At 40.9% G+C, this 24707-nt stretch overlaps 1 protein-coding gene across 4 annotated transcripts in view; it reads right to left on the bottom strand.

Annotated features, from left to right (window-relative positions):
- Positions 1–24707, bottom strand: part of RGS6 (regulator of G protein signaling 6) — a 283923-nt gene that overhangs the window by 66426 nt on the left and 192790 nt on the right. For all 4 annotated transcript variants that reach the window (XM_071558236.1, XM_071558235.1, XM_071558237.1 and 1 more), the window contains 4 exons: positions 7900–7950; positions 6425–6531; positions 4240–4291; positions 1794–1858 (listed from right to left, as the gene is read on the bottom strand). In XM_071558236.1, the coding sequence (XP_071414337.1) occupies positions 1794–1858; positions 4240–4291; positions 6425–6531; positions 7900–7950 (275 nt within the window). The remainder of the gene's footprint in view (positions 1–1793; positions 1859–4239; positions 4292–6424; positions 6532–7899; positions 7951–24707) is intronic.

The raw sequence follows: 24707 nt of genomic DNA, 5'->3' as shown, positions 1-24707 counted from the left end.
AACATCAATTTTTGTGGGTGGGGTTTTTTTCATTTTGTTTTAAATTATGTTCACATGTGCCCCCTGAAGTGAATATGCTGAAGCCCATGAAACATCATCAACCAAAGCAGTATTTGAATCATGCTTATGTTTGACCAATTATAAACGAAACTGAATGCAATTATACAGGCTGAATCATATCATCAAGACCTCTGGTCTACCCAGTATAAACGGGGGGTGGAAGGTTGCCTATGAATGCTGCAAGCAGAACCTAAAAATGAGATGTCCCCTGAGATGCTGGGTAGAGATTCTCTTTCAGAGCTCCAGGTCATTGGAGCAACGGAGATACATTCTCATGCTGCATCTCCAAAAATGTGTACTGAATGTACAGGGCTCTTTCTCACTCCTGCAAGCTTATTTCTCTCACTTGTGCTTAGCTTACATCTCCATTGCTGTATCTTCTTCAGCTCCCATAATGAATAAGGAGTCAGTGCCATTCTTATCTGAATGTCTCTAATTAAGAGAAAAAGTTTGAATGCACAAGTAATCTCTAATTGTGCAATGCAATATTCACAAGAAAAATGAGAGACTGCCAAGATCTAATTATTTGCCATCACTGGAGCATTGCTACTCTAAGTAGGCAACAATGTGCAAAAGTACTTAGCCATAGCCTTGCTGCATGTGTGTGGGAGTATGTGCACCACTGCACAGCCTTTTGTTGCTTTAGGATAGATCTTTAGAGCACTTACAGTTAATTGGTTGGATGTGAGCAATTTTAATAGTTTTAATACTGAAATCAGCAAAATGCAGAAGAGAAAACTCAGCAAAAGGACATGTAAGTACATGCAGATTATTATATTCCTCCCTTTATGCGTGTTCAAGATTAGAACTCTTGGAAACTCTGGATGCATATCCAGGGTGGACTATATAAGACTATATAAGTGGCATATTTATCTCTCTCCATGTGCACCGAAGTCCCAAAACATAGAAGGGAAGGAAGAAGGAAAAACTCCATTCTTAGGGGAAAAAAACACCCCTAAAATATATTCAAATATATACAATATAAATGTTTTCACTGTAATATATGACCATAGAAGTCCACTAGAACTAGTTTTGTAAACAAGCCCCCCAGCAGAAAAATGCAAATATGAAATTCAGCTGTGACACTGTTGAGCTGGTAAACAGAAAAAAGTCAACATGATAGAAAAGTTTAGCTGCTCAGAGTGTTTCACTGCTGGTATTCAAAGAAATACACAGCCCTGCCTCTCCTGCCTTCATGTTCCCACTCCTTTTTACCCAAACCCTGCACAGTCTGACATGAAGGTTTGGGATATTTTTACTGGTATTTCATATCAGAGAACATGTTCTGAATAAGCCTGAGTAATATTTTTTACAGGCATATTGAAAACATTCAAAGTCTAATATCTGAAAACTTTTGTAATGAGATGGCTCATGAACAATTTAATTGCCCAGTGGCACACCTGAAAATCCACCATTTCCATTTGTTAAAATCTGCTATATAAACAAGGATTTCTTAACCGGAAACAGAACACCAAGCTAAACTTCTGCGTAGTTTGCCCCATTCCAGACGGCTGGCTATACAGCACGTGCTTTAGTTTGAGTCACTGTAAAGCCAGGGACATTCATCAATCATAGCCCTGATGCTGTCTCCTTATCTACCTTCACACAATTCTGTCAACTAAGTAAAAGACACACTAAAGTCTGACCCGAAAGCACAAAATGGAAGCATTCAATTGGCAAGGAAAGCCATCCCTGCACCCCCCAGCTTTAAATTCTAGCAGCAGTGTACCTACGGCTTCATAATCTGCCAGCTCCAGTCTAGCTTTGTTCTGCATGGTCCGTTTGCAAAGATAGATGGCTAGAGAGGAAAAAGAAAAGGAAAACGATTACAGACACATTATTAGTACTAGATCTTATAGAAAAAGAAGGAAAAAGGTGGTCCATAGACTGTTCATTTTCATCAGAAAGCAACATGAGTCAAAGAGTGAGAGGGCTCAACACTCAGCTGACATTGCCCACTAGTAATCTCAGAGGCCCTAAACACCTCAGACATCTCATTTAAGAGTGCTGAGAGCAGGTGCCTGGACCTAACAAGATGCCTGAAAAAGGCACAATTGCTCCTGGGGCTGGTAAAAGATACAGCATTAGCAACCTGCTCCTCTCAGGACTCTGGGAATATGCCTGCCAAAGTAAGCATCCCTGGACTTCTTTTCTGCTCTTGTAAGAAAAAAATAAGTATAAAGAACATTGAAACGAAAACAGAAATATGGTATATCTGGGCATTTTTAATATGCTCCATTCACTAATTCTACAAATTTCAAATGTTTAAAAGAAGGCTTGTCACATTTCACCATAGGCAGCTGCTGCTGAATTGCATGTGGTTTGGGATTTTGAGGGACAAGGTGAGCTCAGTAGGCAAGACCAAACCTTCTGGGAAAGCCTTACCCAAACTCTGAGATCTGCCAAACTCACCCCGTTTCCATTACAGGCTGAAACACAAGGTCCACAGCACACTGTGGGTGTATAGTTAGGTCTGAAGTATATAACAGAGCCCCAGTGCTACTCATGTAATTCTATTCTATGCTATTTCTATAACTCTTAACAGTCACACAGTGAGTCAGTATTGTACATGGTAACCAGAGCTGATCAGTTCATTTCTAGTTATACATCTCATGGGCTGTTTTCACTATAAGTCACTTATGACACCAAATAAAGTGAGAATCAGTTGTCTCACAGTCCGTGGACACATGCAAATAAAAAAAAAGTATGGAGTGCTGCTGGGATTTCGGTTTTATTTCAGTTTAGTTTGGGATTAATTCCTGGGAAGACCCATCTGTACAGACCTCTGATATGCAAAGTCTGATTATAAGCATATGTTAGAGATTTCTGGGACAGATGCAAATCTGTTACTACAGGGCTCAGACCTAATGCAGTTGACGTGTGTCCAGGTGTGGGTCAGCTTGTAGGGCTTAATTTTGAGGTGTTCTGCTCCACTCCATGCCATTGCAGCACAGTAATCAGACTGCAAAAACAATTATTTATCTGATATTGCTGGAAAAAACAGAACTTCCTTCTTCACATTTTTATTCTGGTATTTACAGAATACATCTTTGGCACAGTTCACATAGTGATATATGATGACTGTAAAATCTGGAAATTATTTTGCATATACTGAACAGCATCATGCTTTCTCCAAAGCAGTTCCCTCACTGGGATAAACATGTAAGTCTGTGCTAACTTTCCTGCACATGAGGACTACAAATGAACCACCATATGACATACACCATTGCAAGCTACTTCTTCACCCCAGCAAATGACTTCCAGAATCCATAATGATGATTAATTATAACATGGGAAAGAAAAAACCCAACTGATTATTCAGGGAGCAGTTCTAAACTAATCTTAGGTTATGAGATAAAAGAAGGACTTCCAGAAGCTCCTGTTTTATGAGTGCACACAGATACACTTCCTCTTCCAAAGCCACACCAGGACGCAGTAATTAATTTTATCATTTAACTGTGAAAGAAGCGCAGTTCTGGAAGAGACAGCAGTATTGCAAGCAGACAGCTCAAGATAACAACACTGACATATTTTCTTTATGTATTATCACTGTATGCAGGCACTCACATGTTTAACACACCATGTTGCAGTTTATTAGCTCATAAACCATGCTCAGTCTTCTCTTTTACCCTATCATCTGGTAATCCTAAAAAAATTGGAAAAATAAGTCTGATAATAACTTTTAAAACTTTAACTTTTTAAAATAATAACTTTTACTTTTTTAACTATGGGTTGTCATTAGATATATACTGGTTTATTGAGCAGTCAGGTGAGTGCCCAGATAAGGTAAATTTTATTGTTCAGTACATCAGATTCAGCTACAGATCAGAGTACTTTTCCCCACAAAAGCAATGTTGGTATTGTTTGAGATTCCCAAGAACCAGTATTCTGCTTGCCATAAATCCTGCTGAAATGAACAGAGCTATGGGAGAATAAAGGTAACAAGAGGCAAAACTCTGGCCCCACTGAGCATAATGGCTCCATCTCCACGGGCTTGAGACACCCCAGGATTTTAGTTCATGTATTTGAGATGGGCATGTATCTGCCTCTAATGTTGCCATCTCACAAGAAACTCTGTGGATGAAGGGTTTAGATGGCAAAAGTAATTAACAATTATTTTAAGGACAATTTTTCACACATGTTCTGTACTAACTTTCTTCAAGAAATAATTACACTCACCATAGTCTGTGTTTTCTGGTTCCCAGCAGTTTGAGGGCCAAAAGTATGGTGCCTAAGAAAAACCATACACGTTTTTGTAATTCAAGAGATGAAACACAATTCAAATGCAGAAAAATACTACAAGCACAAAGAGAACAATCAAAGTCTACCACCCAGTCTCTGCCTTCAGGGGAAAACAAATGCTACAGATCTCAGTAAAAGTAAGGATGCTTTTCCAGAAAGGTATGACCTTTAACATTCCTCACTGCAGGTAAATAGAGATGCTGTAATACAAGCTGCTTCTTGAGGAGGATATCCTGATGAAAATTTAGACTCTGTTGCCAGCTTACCTGAATGTGGACCTCTTATGCTCTATCCTCAAGAACCTTTTGTTTCTCCAGGAATTGACATATTAATTTTTTTTTTTTTAAAGCACAACAAACCTCATGGCCTTATCTATATGCTACACAGCACTTGCTTTTTTGGAGCAGCTACCAGTGTGGTTGGCAGACTACAAAACAATTTACTTTTTAATTATAACAGATAGCAGAGGTCAAAACTTAGCTGTTTAGAGTAATTCCAAAAGCAGAAGTCCTGCTAAGCTTACTGCTTTTGTTTTCTATCCAGGTCTGCATATTGCCATTGCTACAATTAATTACAAGAAATTACTGTATGTGGCTGTATTTCAGTTTTTACATAAATGAAAAATAATGTCCTGGTGACGAAGCAAATTACAGAACACTGTTTTGCATTATGGATGTAATGCAACAAATGAGCACAGGACATTAACACACAGACTATTCCTTGCACCAGAGTACAGTGAGAAAACATGGAGGATTCAAACAATATAGGGTTTAATGTTCCTCACTTGGATCTATCTTATGAACTTTGGAATATAAAGAGCTACTGTTAAAGGAGGGACTGATGTTGAGGTAAAAAGTAGCAAGAAGAGAAATGAAAATGAAACATGATTCTCTATCAGGTTATTTTTGCAGAAAACATCTGAGGAGGTCTGTTGCAGGAAATGACAACAGGTAAAGAATATGCAAAAATTGTAAGAAAGATAAGGGAGAAAACTCAACAAGCTGTCAGTTTGGTGGTGTGGTTTACACATGCTTAAAACAAGAAAAAGAAATTAAATTATATTGAAATGTAGCTTCTGAGAGCAGCACAGGACAGCTTCTTATGGTGTCATTCTTTTAAAAAAGAAAAAATACAGCTAAATGGGCTATGTCACATCTTACATTACAGGAAAGCAGGACTTTCAGAAAAGAAAAGTAATTGTATGGAAAATCTGAGTCTGAATGACGCCTGCCATTGTTCACCATGACATTGGTCACATATGATAACACAATACCACATTAGCAGGACAGTGAACACAAGCAGCAGCAACATCAGATGCAAAGAGCAGAGCTGGCTTTTTAAGTAAAAGCTAAAAAAGAGGAAAAAAAATGTAAAGGAGTAACAGGAGGATGAACAGAAAAGAGTTCACAGGAAAGATAAGGGATCTCCCTGGGGTCATATAACAGAAAAACACAAGTTCAGGCAGCAGGATTATGCAGTAGGACTCCCAACTGTGGACTTACTGCTCCTTCTAAAGTTACACAATCTGTCCAAAAGGAGTTGTTGCAGTACATGCACTTGGTTATCTAGGAAGCTTACAGTAGCAGATTTTGGACAGGGCACAGAATTTAAGCACAGTATGCTTTAAAAATTCAGCACATCTGGAGGCACAGGGACACTGAGGGATGCAGATGTCCCAGTTTAGGTGACTGCCAAGGTTATACATCCTTTGTAGAAGAGCCAAAGCCTGATGCTTGCCCTCTCCCACAGCAATCTGTAAGCAAGGGAGAGTAAAACTTTGAATTTTCTGATGTGCCAGAACTTGAATGTCCAACTCCTAAATTTGCCCTAGTCCCTTTTGCACAGAAGAATGGCTACTAAATTCTGTGCCAGAGTCAGAGCCTGAAAGCCATTTTCCTTCTCCTGGCTTCATTCAAATCAGAGCACAACAGCCTTGAACATCATGTATCAAAACACATCTTTTTAAAGGGAGTTGGTAACTTCCTATGGCCTCTACCAAGATAGCCTCAATCCCTGGCTTCACAGACCTAATGGTTGCTTAGGGCTAAAGCGAGGATGTTTTCAGCAGTATGACTGCAGGGACAGTGGAAGGGGCCACAGGGGAGTCAGAGGGCTCACCAACCTGAAAACGGTAGAATGTCCCATCATCTTTCAGGGTAAGGACATGATCTGAGATTGGAAAGACATAACCCTGTGCAGCAATAAGACTTCCCAAGTGTATTGCTTCCCCTGTAAAAGAGAGAAAACCGCAGGGATGTATCAGGAAGACATGCACTGCACATTTCTTTTCTTTCAACAGCAGCTCTGGTGATGACTCATGTGAAATCTGGTGCCCACATGCCTCTCTGAACCCACACCCCATCCTTACTACTTACAACCAAACCATGCAAAGGAGGAGTGCACAAATCAGCTTTACAATACAGATGAAACATCGCTCAAAAGTTTAACCTGTTAGTTTTGTGTTTACAAAATGCTGCACACCAGTTCAGCTCTAGAACATGAAATTCATTTCAAAGAACATTATCAATCACAGATGACAGCTAACAAGAAGCCTGTCTCATCAGAGAACCTCCTTTGTCTCTACCAAATCGAATAAACACCTGCAACATCAGGTCATTAGCAAGATATTTATTCATAAAGACGCATTCTGACACTGCAGCATTGCCCCTTGGTAGAGCAAATGGTGCAGAGGCAAAGGGGAATACAAATCCTGGTGCTGCCAGCGCAACCTTCAACAGTGCAGAGGCACAGCTGCACAGATTTTCAACCAATGCCAGCTGTCAAGAGCTGCATCAACTATCTCAGAATTGAAAAATACACACCAGCTGCTCATGCACCCCCAGGTAGATTATAAAACTATCATCTGCAGCTGAAATTCAGATTTGGGACCTGACAGGACTCATGAGAAGAGATGTGGGTTTAAGGATGCCCTGCTGAGTGATACGACACTCTATCTCTGCTTTCACATGGTGACAGTAAGGCAGCAGAAGAACTGGATTTTTGCCCTGTTCTGACAAGAGAAAGTTCTGGACCTGCAGATCGCTACTTCCTCTTTTCTCAATAGGTCATAAGCGTGCCAAAATGATTTTGGTTTCTCTGAAGAGTGAACTATTTGGACTGTGCCCATGCGCTGATCACTCTTTATGGCTGATTATCCATTTATCTGCTGTGATTAACTAGAAGCTGTCATCTGATCCCATCATGGTGTCTGTGTCATCCTTGGCCAGTATGTTCTGTCAGTTCTGGCTCTCTTTTTTCATGCCATAAAAACCTGCCACTGCATTTGCCTGCTTAACCACACACAGACACCAACTTCCTTTCTAAGTCTAGAAACAAAATCAATCAGTCTTCCCTAGGTAGCAGCAGTTTCACAGACAGGCTAAAACTTCTAAAATGGGATTTCTGTGTGCTGCAGTGTAAGGCATTAGACTTAATTAAGATGTTCACTCAACGCTTTCCCTCCTCCTTCCCTCCAATGCTTAAATCAGCTGTGTTGTTTTACTGGTATTTTAGACTGCAGCAAAGCAGTATTTATTGTGTAATGGCACACACAATATAGATGGAGTACCTGTTCCTCCCCAGCTGTGGTCACCTTACCTGTATCCTCAATGCTGAGGTTCTTCATAAGCCACTGCACAATATCAGAACCTTAACAAACAAACCAACAACAAAAAAAATACATAAAAAAAGAAAATAAAACAAAAAAGAAAGAGATCATTAAGCACTGAGAGACCTCAGGGTTTGAGAGCCCTAGAGAGAGATAACATTGAGATAGGTATGATAGAACCGATAGGAATTTTACTCCATTTTCTTTTTCATCTCTGCTGAGGTTTCAGAATGTTTTTCCTGCTTGTGCTATTACATGGTTACTGACAGGTACTAAGTCCCAGAGAAGATTTTTGTTTGAAAAAAAATTGTTATACTCTTAAGTCAGATACAACTCTTGTGGTTCCATGTATCTTGTTGCCTCCCATTTGCTTCTCTCTCACCTCACACACAGAGTTACATTTCTGCAAGTGCTAGTTAGCAAGAAGATGAAGGAGCTTTTACTGTCACCTCACACCTGTAATGTACAAAACTGAAACATCAAAAAAAGACAGAGGAAGATCTTGCTTATGTCAAAGACAAGCAATGTCTCAGAGCTGGAAGTTGTATTCAGAGGGCCTATAACCACAGCACGGTTGAGCTGTCACCAGCTAGTGATCACACTGGTGGCCAGGAGCAGAGAAGTGAGTCTTTAAGGTCCATCAGGTAATTCATTAGGTTTTCAGGGCCCATCAAGTATTATGAAAGTTGTTGCTATCTTATAAAGAGCATCAAGTTCTCTAGGACTGATCCTCTGAATGTATACAACCTCTCTGTTCCTTGCATGGAAATGGTACAAGTGGAAATCTTGTCACTGTTCAGTAGAAGCTAAGGCTTGTTTTCAAAATACAATCTGACAAGGCAGCAAAATTTAGTTAAATCACGTACTCTGAAAGTTACGCTAAAAATGAAACATAATGGTGTGTACAAGCCATCGAACTTGAGCTGTCCAAAGTCAATCAGCAAAGGCACTTGGAGGCAATTTATCAAGTCCATACCAAGTTACAACATCATGCAGCACAACTTAATGATGCTATGTCTGGATGTAGGGATAACACCAAGCCCTTCTCAGCATACGGTCAATTTCCTGAGAAATATTTGCATTCACATACAGTAGACTAATAGCCGCTGTAATACTTTATAGAATCATTGACTGGCTTGGGCTGGAAGGCACCCTAAAATATCCAGTTCCAACTCCTCTGCTATGGGCAGAAATGCCATCCACTAGACTGAGTTGCTCAAAGCTCTGTCCAACCTGGCCCAAACACTTCCAGAGATGAGGAATCCACAACTTCTCTGGGCAACCTGTTCCACTGCCTCACCACCTTAATTGTAAAAACTTCTTTACACATAGTCCTAATCTACCTTCTTTCATCTTAAAACCGTTACCCCTTGTCCTATCACTATCTGCCCATGTAAAAAGTTGCTCCCCTTTTTATAAGCCCCCTTTAAACACTGGAAGGCTGCAATGAGGTCTCCTTGGAACATTGTCTTCTCCAGGCTGAACAAGCCCAGCTCTCTCAGCCTGTTGTCATAGAAGAGGTGCTTCAGCCCTCTGAACACCTTTGTGGCCCTCCTCTGGACTCATTCCAACAGGTCCAAGTTCTTCTGGATGCATTGTTCCTAGTGTGTCTCACAAGAAAAGAGCAGAGGGGCAGATACCCCTCCCTTGAACTCCTGGCCATGCAGCTTTTGACGAAGCCCAGGATGGGGCTGGTTTTCAAGGCTCCAAGCGCATGTTGCTGGGTCATGTCCAGCTTTTCATACACCAGAATCTCCCAGTCCTTCACAGCAGGGCTGATCCCAATGAGCTCATCTCCCGGTCTGTACTGGGACTGCCCCAACCCAGTTGCAGCACCTTGCATTGGTCTTGTTGAGCCACATAAGGTTCTTGTGGGCCCACTTCTCCAGCCTGCCCAGGCCCTGCTGGCTGGCATCCCATCCTTCTGTTGTGTCAACTTCACTGCTCAGCTTTGTCTCCCTGGCCAACTTGCTGAGGGTGCACTCGGTCTCGCAGTCTATGCCTAATAAAGATATGAAAGAGCACCAGTCCCAAGACAGAGCCCTGAGGGACACCACTTGTCACCAGCCTCCACCTGGACATAGTGCCATTGACCAAAACTATCTGCTAAATGAGAACAAATCTAGTGAACACTTCCAGCTGAATAACATATGGAGAACATGTCCAGAGTCAATAACTCCTGTTTTGACAAGTTTGTTAATAAAGTATTCTATTTAATAAACATGAATATTCCCTTTCACCGTTTACTAAATAAAAATATTTTAAAGACAGAACATTTATGGTTAGAAAAATCATTCAAGAAGACTCAAACTGAAGTGCTTCTGTTTTGCTATAAACAAAACAAAATTTCACAAAATGCTGTCTTGGATCAAGTGAAACAGGAGTCTTTCCTGGGTTTTCAATTCATCACCCAAACTAAAAAGTCCGCTGTTTCTCCTGATTTTGATCTCAGGTTACAGGCTTGCAGTGATCTCTTAGGCGTTGTATTGCCAAGTGACATGACAGCTGATAACCTGAAAAACATCTGCAGTATTACACTGCTGTGCTCAAGGGAGATGAAACGCATGCTGCAGGATCCCTCTCCAGATGTACATGAATACTTAGTGCAGGATTAAGTCCCAATCCATTTTTATATAGAATGATCATGTCCCCAGCTCTAGGCCACTTTTGAGTAATCTATTCAATATCCATCAAACTAGAATATAAAATTCAAGCAACATTTAAAGCTTGTTCCCCAGTCTTTCTTACCCATTAAGAAAGGTTTAAAGGGGCAAGTAAGCTGAAAGCACTGACTCAAACAGAACTCCTGTGATCAGCCACTCCAGAATATAAGCCGCACTTAGATCAGGAATTTTAATTTGTCTCTGTTAAAAACATGAAGTCATTCCTGAATGTTGCCAAGAGCCTGGAAGATGGTATAGCTGTTCTCCAGTTGTCCTGAGGCAGACAGAGTATCTTTCTGCTGAGATTGCTGAACCATTATTTATCACCTGCCAAGACTGATTACTCACCCTTGGGACAATGACAAGTCTTTCCTTCCTCTGTTAATTACTGTCATCGTTAATAGCCATGTCACTAATTAATATTCAATCTTAATGAAAACTCTTTACTGTCATCTCCCATAACACCTTCAGTTTTTAGGGTTACCCTTACTCATTGGCTCTACCTCTGCTTGTGGATGTTTCTATCACTGCAACCCACTTTTGCCCAGTTAGAAATACTATTTATGCCCTTCTTCAAATGAGAAAATTCAGATGTATCCTTGTAAGACACAGTGAAGACTTGAGTGATTCCTTTACAAGACTCTCCTCTGTTAGACCAAGACACAAATACCTGTTAAGTTTTCCAGAAAACATGATTTTAACCTCTCCTGTAGATTAAAAGCCCAGTGGGTGGTCCTCACATGACTCACCTTCCCCAAAAGCTATTTTCTGACTGTTTCTCAGATTTCATATTTTACAAGCTCTTTCAGAGGACACCCAAGGGAAACCCTTGACTCTGACATCTTTCCACTGTATACTAACAGGGCATTTGAAATCTTCTGAAAACAGTTAGGCATGTTTTCTTAATAGGAAGTATTGCTGGATCCAGCTAGAGGAATGGCTTCCATCTTCTCTGTGCTCCTCTCTATACATCTACATTTTCTCTGAGTCAGAATGCTCAGTTCAAGGATAGTCAACAGCCTATAAGCATCTAATTCCTTCCCACCTATAATGAAATACATGTTTTTGCTTGAGGCTCTTCTTAGAAGGTGAAGTACATCAAGTTGCTTAATACCAACAGAATAGCTGTATTTCTGGGCACAACCAGATTCAGAATGACCATTTATCCAGCTATATGTTTAAAGACAGACTATCAGTTTTATATTTCTTGTTATTTTCTCCATTTTCTCTTCAGTCTCAGTGACCCTATAATAGTAGCTAGTATTCTCAGGTGGCCATTGTCTGTCAACACGACAAATGAGAGGTCAGCCACTGAAAGATAAATTAAAACCAGTTCACAAGGTGTGGGGCCACTGGCAAGATGCAGTTGGTCAGGTGAGTCGAGTCACCACCAGTGTATTTGGTACCTTGTCCACTCAAACCTATGTTGTTCTACCTCTTCCAGAAAATGTAGAGCCATCTATAATCAGACTTTTCCATTTCCCACATGCTGTGTGAAATGGCAAAGGCAGACAGATCAATGTACCCTTCTCCAGCAATTTCTAAAGATCTGCTGCCCAGAGTGCAGAACTGTACCTCTGGCTCTGAGCTAAGGAACCAGGACCACCAGGATCTGCTTGTCATTCAATGGACTAAGCATGCCCCTGTACACATACATGCATATGTATACAAATAAAAAATACAAGAGTATTTCTGAAACTTCAGCAAACATGTGCATCATTACATTTCTTTTTAGGCCTGATAAGTCAACTGCATTTTTTTCCTGTGTCCTGAGGTCACAGATCTGACAAGCACTGACGAGTGGAGCTCCACAGCAATTTGACATGGGATGCCTTGTGTGGCCAGCTGTGGCATCAGGGACCAAGGACTAAAGCTTGTAATTTCTCATGGAAGTTGCTAAGCTGAGCCCTGATCACTGGATGTCATCCAGTAACTACAGCTGATGAGGTGGGAACCTTTGGATCTCAGATTGCTCACAGCCACATGTTGCACTGACAAATATTAACAGTGAAGAAAGCGAGGTCTTAAAAAAATTAAAAATACCATCCTATCATAACATGAAAGAATTTGTCATATATACACGTCTACAGAAGGAGACATAAGATTGCTTAGTTGTTTCCTGTCTTTTTTCCAGTGTTATTGTAACTCTAATATTCTCTGAACATATTTTGATGACTTGAAAGAAAATATTAAATACTTTTGCATGGCAGGTGAGGGTTTTTTCCTGCACTGGTTGGGGTACTTTTGTTTTCTTGTTTTGGTTTTTTTTTCCAAAACAAAAACTGAAAAATGTGAACTGTTCAGCTCCTTCCTAGACCTTATCTGTACATGCCATGACACATTCCATGGGCAAACAAGCTACGTGCCTGGCCTCTGTTGTCAATCACCTCTAGACTCAAGGTCCAGACAGTCTTGATGAAGGGGTGAAAATATGTCCCCCTTCCTGTCACTTCATTCTTGAAAACAGATGAATTCGTTTTAGCACCAAATTTTCCAATTTGCTCCTGATCTCAGAATAATCTTTAAATATTTCTAGCAGAAAGGCAAGATGGGAGAAAAAAAAAGTCGGTTGAAATGACATAAGAAGATTCATGGGTGTATGAGCAGACACTCAGTCTGCTTTTTATGCTGCCAATCATGGCAATCACACTATTAAATGAAAATAATTTGTTTGGGTCCTTCCCCAAATAGCTCTGAGTCCTTGGTAAATCTAGGACAAAAAGGTTAATTATCCCCACTTTTACCACTGAGCTTGCAAAAATAAACAAATGAACATCACCCTTGATAAAGGGCAAGATGATTTCATACAAAATTTCTCAAGGTCTCCAGCACTTTGTGCTACAATTTTTCTTACACAGAGCTCCCCACTGATTCCCATAGTGATTTCAGCTAGGTTGGAAGCACAGACTGCTACTCGCAGTAGGGATTTAATGCAAAGCAATGATTTTTATGGTAGGGGGAAAAAAAAGAAGTATCTAGGTCTCTCCCTGGTATTCTGTTACAAATATTGGGGAACCACTTTATAAAATTTCCTTACAATGAGCACATAAATAAATACCAATGCCAACTAAAAAAATATCTCAGCAGTTGACTCAGAAAATGTGGTAATTGCAGCTCTCCTCCATCAGCATGTGGTAATTGCACCACTCAGTGTCAGCAAGGAGCATCATCAAAGCTACAACAGCTTAAGGAGCATCATCAAAGCTACAACAGTTCAGAGCTTCCAGCAATAGCAGTTTTCCTTTATGTTATGCTCATTTTAAATCTTGTTTGTGAATTATTAACAACCATTAGCAGCAGGCGTGTTACCCCCTTTTTGATCAAAGCAGCCAAAGTTTCTAAGCAGTCTTTTTGTTCATTGTAACTTTTAGAGCTTGAGTTTACAACTTAATTTTCTTGCAATAAAAAAATTGAAAACATATTACTTTGTGTGAAGTAAGAATGGTGCTTGGTGGGAAGATGGAAAAGAGCACAAGGAGCTAAGTTGCGTGTGGACATTCCAGGATGATAAAACAATTACAAGGACAGAATATTTGTAAATTTAATAGTTTCAAAATCCCTGATCCTCTGCCGTTTTCAGACAATAATGTGAGTTATTTATCACAGTGTTTGGGCTGTTCAGTATGCTTGGCTGTTTATACCAAATGGTGATATTTCAGAGATGAGTTCCATATAAATACTAATCACTGGGGTTTGTATGTTGCTTGTAAACTTAGAAAGCACCCAGTACCTCTGTTGCATGAGTGTCTGCATCTGTGTAAACAAATATATATGAGAATCTGATCACAGATTTATCAAAAGTCTATTAAAACAAATTAACAACTCTGATGTTTGGCTTGTGCATGTTCTAGTCCCTGATTGCAGGCCTTGAAGAAAAATTAACAGCAAGTCTAGTAATAAATTCTTTCACAAAAGGGAGTCGTGACCCAGACTCATGGCTGCCCTACAAGGTGTTGACAGACACTCAAGGTGTTGGGAGAATGACAGAAGACAACCTTCCAAGAAGACAGGAAATGCCAAAACTGCCAGCAGTCATGGTGGGGAGAGAAGATGAGCAGCTGAGGGAATCAGCACGCAGAGTCAGCTCAGGGAACAGGACCAGGCAGAAGACAACACACCATAGTCACAGAGCTGCCTGTGTGCTCTAACTAGGAACTGAACTGGAATTTCTAGCAACCAAGTGCTAATATACTTTGAAATCACTTATAAAGTAATGGGTTTCAAATTCATAACTTAACCACCAGTACTGCAGTGTAAATTTGATCTTTGTCTCCAACATGCATTTTACAGGCAACACACACACACATACACATATATAAACAGTTTCTCCCATCTGCATTTTAAATATAGACGAATACCAAATTTGAAGGATGAAGATTTAGAATTGCAAAATCCAAAATCCTGTGCCCTTTCACCCCCTTAATACCTCCTTCTGAACTGCAATTTGGAGGGACTTCTACCTTATCATATTGGCCTGGCTACCAAAGCACATGTACCCTCTACAGTGCAGATCTGTGGAGGGAGATTTTCACTAGGCAGAAATCAATAAATGACATGAGAGGGCAGAGCTCTATGTAGGCTAATTTACCCAGTAATGCAGATAAATTAGATCTTAAGATCTCAGAGATACCACAGCCAGACTCCTTTCCTTACAATGCTGCCCATCTGAAAATAGTTTAGGTGCCTTTACAAGGCATGAAAAACAGTAACAGCAGACATGCCCCAAAACAGGTTTCTGGCCTGCAATACTCTCCCATTGCCAGTATCTAAAAGCAGGCAGCCAAGTGCTGAGGAGCAGAAGGATGCCAATAACTGAAAGCCCAGAATCTAAACTGTTTGCTCTACAGCGGTATTAATAAGTCTGAGTTAGCAAACCTCTTAATGGTGCACAGCTAATCCCAGTGAAAAGGTCTGCCAGGATAGCTTAAACCAGGTCCTCAACTGGAAAAAAAGTGATACCAGCAAAAAGTCTTTTTCCAGTTGACCTGCACTACTATAAAGCCGTTGGAGCTATGCCAGCCTCAGAGTTGTTCTCATTCCACTTTGACAGAGCTGTGTCACATTGTTCCAGTCCTCACACCCGACACTTAGTGCCTTTGCTTGCACACCAAGCTTTGCTCATACCAAGAGATGCCAAGCAATAGTGTTATCACGGGGGCAGTCATGCTGATTTACTTGTGCTAAATATTCCTTACCTACCTTGGAAAACCTGAGCTGCCATCATGTCTGTGCTCTCTAGAGACAGGTCTGGCATCGACGAATATGCTGATAAACCCAAATATGCACATGCTCCAGAACCCAGAATATACCATAATCCCAATGCAATCCCCCCTGCTGTTGCTTCACTTGGCTACAATTTGGCCTGCTCTAAATTGGAGACTTACTGTCTGACCTGTGCCCAGATCTTATTCTCTCCTCAAATACAACTCAGCTCAAACTGCTGTTACTACAAGTATGGGAGGAAACCGCAAACAAAAAAAAATTTGCAGTCCCACACTTTGTTTCATTCAAATCCATACCTGTTCCTCTTATAACACCCACAGAAGACAAGCACATTGCCTTGCAAGCCCTTATAGAGGTATACAAGAGGCAGGAAAATGGTACCTTGCAGCCTCAGCCTCCCAGCAGCACTAGTAACAGTGCTTTGTAGTAGCATCAGAAATTACCACCTTTTACAGATCGCTAAGAACTCAGGATGTCTTGAGATGCACCTTTACACCAACTATTGATCATAAATTCACAGTTGCCTTTCAGGGTGCTCTGCCTTTGCATTACTCAGACTACTGAAGTGGCTGGTATAGCTTAGCAGTTTGGCTCTCTGCCATATAGTAGTGTTTAGGCGCTGTTCCTCACATTGTCAAAATGATTTGGCAACAAAACAGAAAAGGAAGCAACTCTGAGCACTGCTGGAATCAGGGCTTTTGAAGATTCCTGTACCAGATCTTATTAGGGCTGAAACATTTCTACTGCTATTCAATTCTCGTGCACAGCTGTTAAATCAAAGGCAATATTTCTATCATTGCAATCACATATTAATATTTTTAATGGTAAATTTTCTTTTCCAGAAAACAAGAAAATTGATCAAATGTAGAAGGCTACTGGTGTATTTCAGTACTGGTGTATTTCAGATCACTTCACACCACATCCTCATTCACAAACTGAGTTTCAAAGGCTGTCACATTAAGGTCCTTCTTTCCCTCACCAGTGCTGCAACAGTTTCCCACAAAGGTGTTGTCTTAGGTTGAGCTGGCAAAATGCCAACTGCCCAATACAGAGACAAAGCCTCTCTCGTTTCAGCGGAGAAAAGGGAGAAAGGAAAAAAACCCTAGAAACTCGTTTAAACTCAAACTAACTATATATATTTATACAGAAAAGAGAAAATCAAAAGAAATTACAATATAACACACACACAAGTTAGATATAACAAAAATAACTCCCCATTGAACACAAATCTCACCATTCTGACTACAAATCACTCTGGAGAACTCAATTCCCCAGAGACAAACCCAAGCAGAGAGAAAGACTAAGAACAAACATTTTACTCTCCTAAGATAACATGGTGGTGAGCCAGTGCTGGGCCTGGGCCTCCTGTCCCTCCTAGGACAGCAGGGTGCATCCTTCTGGGACCAAAGCCATGAAGGAACTGACCAAGCCACTCCCACACTGGCTCCTACACTTTGAGATGATGTCGGAATATGGTATGGAATACTACTGGCCATAGTAGTAAGCTGTCAGCTGGCCCAGCCCAGCTCAAGTCAGCTGACAGTCTCAGGCCTAGTCTGAAATCCAAAGCCGAAATTTAGGCCTACCTAGCTAAACCCATAACAGGTGTAAATGTCACCGAGTTGTGCAAGACAGCAAAGTGCTCTGAAAGTTGCAGCATTTTAATGATTTTGGCATGATATTTATTTACTAGGAGATCTGGCATTGTAGTCCTCAACTACACTGGATTCCCATGATTTTCCGCAGTAATTCTGTTTGTACAAGTCAATTTTTAAACCTTCTTAAGAGCCCTGGCCAGAACAGCTCTCTTTTTCCCAAGATCACACACTTCCATGTTAATTGCAGCAACATATCATCTATGATCTCTATCTAATACATATAGGAATAGTTAGCATCATCAAATTCTCTAAGAAACCAACTTCATCCTGACACACAGCTGCTTTTTTTCCCTCTTATTCTCCAGGAAAAGTTGAGAACCACACACAGTGTTTGCAGTGATGCAGTAACAGTCACACTATCAGGAAATTTAAATGACTCAACATCTGTAGCTTTTTTCCGTCCAAGAGTTTGTTTTCCTTAAAATCAAATACTTAATATTGTAGAGCTCTCCCACCCCTTTCCCTGCTAGGTCTTTCAGTCGTTTATAATGCTGGCTGTCCTGGAGTGCAGTTGGCCTCACTGGAGCAGCATTCCATCAGGGACAACTCGCCAGCAGGATTAAGGCTGCACATATAATTTCTTTCAGTCAAGGGTAATGCCAGATAAATTACAACTGTAATGCAATTGCTGACAATTTACTTAGTGCCATTCAAAACAGAGGGACAGTACTGGTTCTAACACTAGAGGCAGTATTTTAAACAGAGCTCCTTAAGCCATATATTAAAGGTACTTATGCTGGGAAGGATCAAATGATTTTGCTGGCAATGGTTCATTCCTGCATTTCAAATTTGGACAGAGATACATAACAGTGGGAATTTTAAATGTGGAGAACACTTTAATGATAGCATTCAAAAACAAGCACAAATCTGTTAGTCATAATTAACAAGTTGTAAATAGGCAAATTATTTGTTCTTTCTTACATTTGATTGATTTCATGGGGATGTGCACAATAACAGAAACAGTAAAACCAGAAATCATTGTCTCTGATATACATATATTTTAAAATTATATTTTCTGTCTGGTATTTACTAAATAACCTCTGAAAGTAAGAAGCATTTTTAAAAGCTGAAAGCTGCATTCAACTACTGCCATTCAGTTTAAATAATTGAATCTAATGTCAAAACACCAAGCAGCTTAGAACTGCAAGATACCTGTATATCTGTCTATGAATTTTAGAAACCATTTTTGTTTTCATACTAAGATAGCAGGGATCTAGTAAAATATTTTCTAGCAAAATTTTTTTCCTTTGTTTTTTTCCTCCAAGAATTTGAAGACCAATATTTAATTTAACTCTTTTCGATGTAAGTATGGGTTTGGACTTGGAAAAGTTGATGGGCTGCTCCAAAGCAGCAATGATTTCTGATGGCAACAGGTTCTGAAAGTGGGACAGGCCCAGAGCAGGGAAAGATGTGTATTTGGTTGTACCCAAGCAGAAGCACAAAGCACAGCTTTCATAAAGCCACTCACTGTGCAGTGAGGATCAGCCTAGTTCAAAGCAGCTCTTTTGTTTCAGAGAGCTTTATGCTGCAACCCCTGGCAGTGGTGAGACAAACGAGGCAGTGCTGCTGGTTTCCTGCATCCATCCAACACCACCTTGTTCTGAGACTCAGCAGTTTCACTCACTTCTTTCTGGAAAAAATCTCACAAGTTAAAACAGAAAGCTGTCAACTGTCTCTGCTGACTCTTGACAAACCCAGTCTGGTTTGGCTCCCTAGAAATATACTACTGGGCCCATTGGACACTTTGTCCCTCCAAGTGTGGCAGGAACAATCATGGACCTTACAGCATTTCTCAGCAGGCACAGTTTGCCTGGGCAAATTTGTACAAACCAGCCTTGTAATGCACCAAAACACATTCGGTTGCCTTTAGTTTCTGAATAGGAAAATTCAAAATCCTCTGCATGTAAAGCAAAAGAGTGTTTTTAAGCCAGCAACATTGTGTTCTGTAAGGTCTTGGCAAGTATTTTAATTCATCAGAAGTTCTGGGAGAGAGGTCTTAAAATATCTTCAGAGAATAGTTTCACATGTGACTGTAGAAAATAGAACAATGTAAATACTCTAAAAGATAATAGTCCCGTAAATATTAAAATAAAAAATAAAATAAAAGCAAGTACATATCGTCACTGGTGCTCGCAAGACTCCTGTGTTAGCTTTGACAGCCGGTTCAGGTTTGTGCTGCAATGCGCTCGGGGTCCCGCAGCGGGCGCTGGGCGAGCACGGACGGCACCAGCCGCTCTGAGCCCATCGCGACAGCGGCGAGCTCGCCGACACGGGGGCCAGCAACGGAAAGCAAAGGCTCGTGTACAGGTGTGACCACATCTGCTGGAAGCCAGTTTTAGAAAGTTCCGGGCACTGACCACAGAGATCGGACTACACCACCTGGATTTTACGCCAAATCAACACTTACTACAACAAAAACAAGTGTTTCCTAGTATCACAAACATTCATCCAATACTTTCAGATCACATTCTCATTCAAATTACATATCGCTCCTTCCCTCATTTCACCGTTTCACGTTTTGTCCATCCTCCCTCCTCCTTGCCCCAGACACCTTCGGGGGCTGCCCTCACCCCGCATCGCTCTCTGATGCAGCCGCGGGACCGGGCAGCGGCAGGGGCTGGAAGCGCAGGCGACCGGGAGGTGGTGGTGTCGCCCATGGAATGGGAGGCAGCGCCAGGGTCGGAGCAGCGGACGGGCGTCCGTCCCGGGCTCAAGCACCTGCCCCTAAACACGCCCGCCGCCGGCTCACGGGGAACTGAAGTGGGAGGCGAGGCCGCTGGAAAATCAGATGGGAGCTCGCACCCTTTGTTCAAGTACCGCTCATCATCCTAAGATATAACCGATTTTGCTGGTAAGGACAGTGAGCACAGACCCCAGGGGGAAAGGAGCAGGGCTGTCCTGTCCTCTCCGTTGTCTCTCTCCCAGGAGACAACGGGAGAGAGAGAAGGATGCCGTCTCCACTGAAGTCATTCACAGGGTACAAGAGAAGCAAGAAAAAGTTCCAGGCAATCAAGACACCCAATAACAACATAACAGTAAAAACACAACATTAGGTTATATCTGAGAACAGGTGGAGCAAAGATTGAGCAGGGAAATACCTTGTTTATCGTCTGTTTATTTTTCAGTTTCACCCCAGGACCATGCATTTATGAGAAACACACTCAAATGTGCAATGTCCTTTTTTTCCTTAACGATTTTTTTCAGAATCATGCACCAGCAGTCCCCGGGAAAGATGACAACAAGCACTTGGATCACTGTACCATCAACCCAGGAGGGCTGCCAAGCAGTGTCTGTCACCTGTCCCAGCACAGCCAGCTCCCCAGCCTATTCCCATTATAAAGTTAGGCACACACGGAAATATTTGCAAGAATGAGTGGGAATGCGGAGAGTTTTACTGTGCTGAAGACCTAGTCTTTTATAAACATATTCACCACTTATGTTATACTGGGGAGGTAAAGGCAAAGCCTGGACACAGGAAAAAAAACTCCGATGGCTGAACATTTCTAGTCTGAACTTCTTTCATTCTCAAAGAGGAAAATAAAACACCTAAAACAGGTTAACCACCCAAAAGGGTTAAAGCTATGACCTTATGAACTAAATTGAATCAAGAAAGGGTACGCAGCAAAAGATACAGAATGTATTGAGGAACAAAATCTTTGAAGAAAAAAAGTTTTGGAAGCACTACAGCAAATTCATCTACAGAGCAATGCAATAGAAACAAGTAAAGAAAGTCAGATCCAAATGAGTGCATGTCAAACCCAGAGGAAACAAGATTATATAAGTCTCTTCTGTCTAACAAAATGTTTTGTCACATAGAGGTAAGCACTAAAAATGAGATAAAAATACAAGAATCCTTGCTTTTATCTCTGTATACCCATACAATCCCTCCTCAGGAGCACAGTTTAAGAGATTAATTTGCTAGATTGCTAATTGTATGGTCCCCTCTGCAAGAAAAGCATGAAAAGAAGATGTGGGATGTTTTGGAAGCATGTTTGGAAGATGTGGGACCAGAAAGCCCACTGTACAAAAAGCAAGGTAAATCAGTGACACCAGATGAAGTGGACCAATAATGAATACAAGCACAATGTTGCAAATACTACATCGATCTCAACACAAAATACTCTTCCAAAGGCCATAGAAAAAAATTACAGGTCAAATCAACTCTGACATAGCAAAGGCATCCCAAGTGATGTTTTATTTCCCATGAAAATGTAAAATTACCAAATCCCAAACACAGAGTAATACTGTAAAGGAACTGTCTTTGGTGGACTACTGGAAAGCCTTTCCTGGATCTGTCATCTCAGGACAGGTATCTCTCAGGCTAGATATCTCAACCACAAGAGATTCAAAATGAAGTATAATCAAGAAACTATGCTGGCTTTTGCACTACTTGTAAAAGTCAGCTGGCATTGACCATTTGCCCCTTTTTCTTTTCCCTCTCAGCTCCACATTTTATTATCAGTATTTACTGACAAAAAAAGGCTGAGAGAGACAGAACACTTATGCTTCCATTAGAAGCAAAGTACAGCAGGAACTTCATAGATTTTCTCTCAGACTGCCCTAAAGTCACAACTCCCTGAGGCACCTCCCAGAGACTGGGACAGTTACTTATCCCTCCTCCTGGCCACTTGGCATCATCAAGGAGAGAGCCAACAATTGCAATTTTTTGTGATGTCAAAGTTTTCCCATATAAATTGCAAGACATAGACCAGTGCACACACAAACAATTCTCAGAGAAATTTTGAGAAAAGCGTTTTTGAGATAAAATATTCCAGAAAGGTCAGCTTCTTTTATTCTGTCTTTCTTCCTCTCCCCAGAGATGTATGTAGAATAACCCTGTGGCCCACCTCATATTCCTTCATTAAATATTGCAAAATTTCTTCAGCCAATTGCAATCACGCTGTCTCACCAGTGCTATCCGTGTCTTCTCCCTTTCCTGTAGTGAACATTTCAGGTATAGTATCCACTGCACTGCTAATGACACTGTCATGAGACTGATGAAACCAGCTGGAAGTATTTCTGCTCACTTTTTACAACCATGGTATCTCACAAGCCCAGCAAATTCTATCCAATGTAGTGATTTATTCAGCCTGATCACACTCCATGAGCTTATGCTGCATGTGAAGAGGCAAGTTAGAAGGAAGGAAAGGTAGTAAAGTGAATGGAGAAAATCTACATGGAGCAAAAGGATAAGCCTGTAAAAAAGAGGCCCGAAGAACAGGAACACAGATATTGAAAACAATGATAGGTATGTAAAAATAAATATTGCTTACAAAACCTAATGTCAAATGCTAATCTAAGACATGTGAACAAGCTTTCCACCTAATTCTGTAATAGTCTGCCCATATTACCTGATTGTGAGTCAGAAATATAAAAGATGGCAAAGGCCTTTTCTGTTACTGTATCTGGACTTCATCAGGGATCCAAACTTCCATTCTGGTACATTGCTGTGCAGCTTGGGAAAGACCATAAAAAGTTCCTGAAGGACAAATACATGGCTGAAAGTGTGTATTAATGTCTCTATGGAGAGTGGTAAAGATTAATGAATTGATGTTTACTTAACACTGTGAAACATAAAATGCTGTGCAACTTTATAGTGTTGAACATCAATATCAATTTCTGCCAATAGAATTCCCCTAGTCCTACCCCTCCTGTGCGCAGTCCTTCTCTGTAAATGCTTATTTCTGGTTGTCTTTTCACAGACTGAAACTTGTCAGTGCTTTGTAAATTTTTATATTATGCTCAAACTACAGCAGGCCCCAAGGCAGATAATTCAGAATATTGTTTCCAACCTGAGAGAACAAATTGAAAGAGCAGTATTTGCATTCTCTCACCAGATTATTCACAGACTACCTTGTGCAAACATGATCAGACTACAACAAGGTCGTGTAAATTTGAAACTTGAAGACCCAATCCAGTAACTTGATTGTTATGAGTTATTACTCAGCATTTGTTCAGTACTGTCTAGAACTGGGCAGGTACCTTTTGTAGGGCCCACAGATACTAAACTCATTCAGCCAAGGACCATGTCCTTTATTCAAGCCATTTTTCTTACAGCATTGCACAGCTTCAAGGATCCAGTCTCGGACAATGAGCACAACACAAATGACAACACAAAATGGCAAGGATGTGTTTATTTCATAACCACTTCAGATTAAGCTTGCAAAAAAAATGATTCAGGAGTTTTTTGTAAGCAGTTCTTGTTTTTGCTAGACAGTTCTTGTTAATGCCCATCTGAAGCACTGTTGGCCAGTTAATGCTTTTTGGGCTATGTGACACACAAGAAGGGATGAAGTGAGGTTCCCACCTTTGCACAGCTGCTTCTAGAACACCTGAATCACGACTGTAGGAGAAAGAGTGCCTGCACCACTAGATTGCCATCAGGGCCAGCAATCCAGCATGGGGAGGTGGGTACCATGGAAGGCAGCTCTACCCGCTAGTCACTTTTTCAACCCTTTCACTTCTGAAGCTTATAATTTGGCATGACCCTGTCTAGCCCCTCTGTAGCAACAGAGCTGCCTAGCTAGCCCAGTGCATGCTTTGACCTGTCACCACATCAAGCAGTCATGGCTGGGCAAGAGTGCTGGTGCCAGGGAAGAATATAACTACTCATAAATACAGCCCATTTTGACCGCTAGTGAGTCTGTCCATGTGCAGATGGAGAGCTCAGTACAAACACACAACACACCCTATCAAAGCACATGACAATGAAAACAGCCACAGTGCTGATGGGGCTTAATTGCTGTCTTGGTACCAAAATAATGCAAAAAAAGTTGATCTAGAGCAAAAAATAATATGGGCTTTTATCATTTTAGCAGGAAGGATTATCAATGCCTATCAGGAAAGTAGGTAAGTGGGTCCCCAGCTGGCTTAGATTCAGCTAGGTTGGGGTTTTTTTTCCATTAAGATTTCTTCAATTTTATCATCTGGTTATTACATGCACATTTTTGTCTTAAACCTATTCTGAAGTAATTACATGTTTATGCTGGTTCAGAACACACCCTTTTATGAAGCTAAATTGTTGGGTATTTGTATGCTGTCTGTAATTTTGTATTCTAACATAGTAATTCTGAGAGCAAAACAAATGCACCTCCTTGTTGCTTCTCCTTTTCTTCTCTCTGGTTGTTTGCATCCCTTAGCCTTCTTGAATACACAAAGACGTGGACATTTCCCTCGAATTATAATTGGGCCATGGCAGGCTAATAACCATGTGTTCTTTTGAGAATTACCCCTAGACAGATTCGTTACATCTTT

This window comes from Pithys albifrons, chromosome 6 (genome assembly GCF_047495875.1).
Source record: "Pithys albifrons albifrons isolate INPA30051 chromosome 6, PitAlb_v1, whole genome shotgun sequence".
NCBI classification, from domain to species: Eukaryota; Metazoa; Chordata; class Aves; order Passeriformes; family Thamnophilidae; genus Pithys; species Pithys albifrons.
The sequence above is the reverse complement of the archived record's forward strand: the minus strand, read 5'-3'. Positions and strand labels throughout refer to the sequence as shown.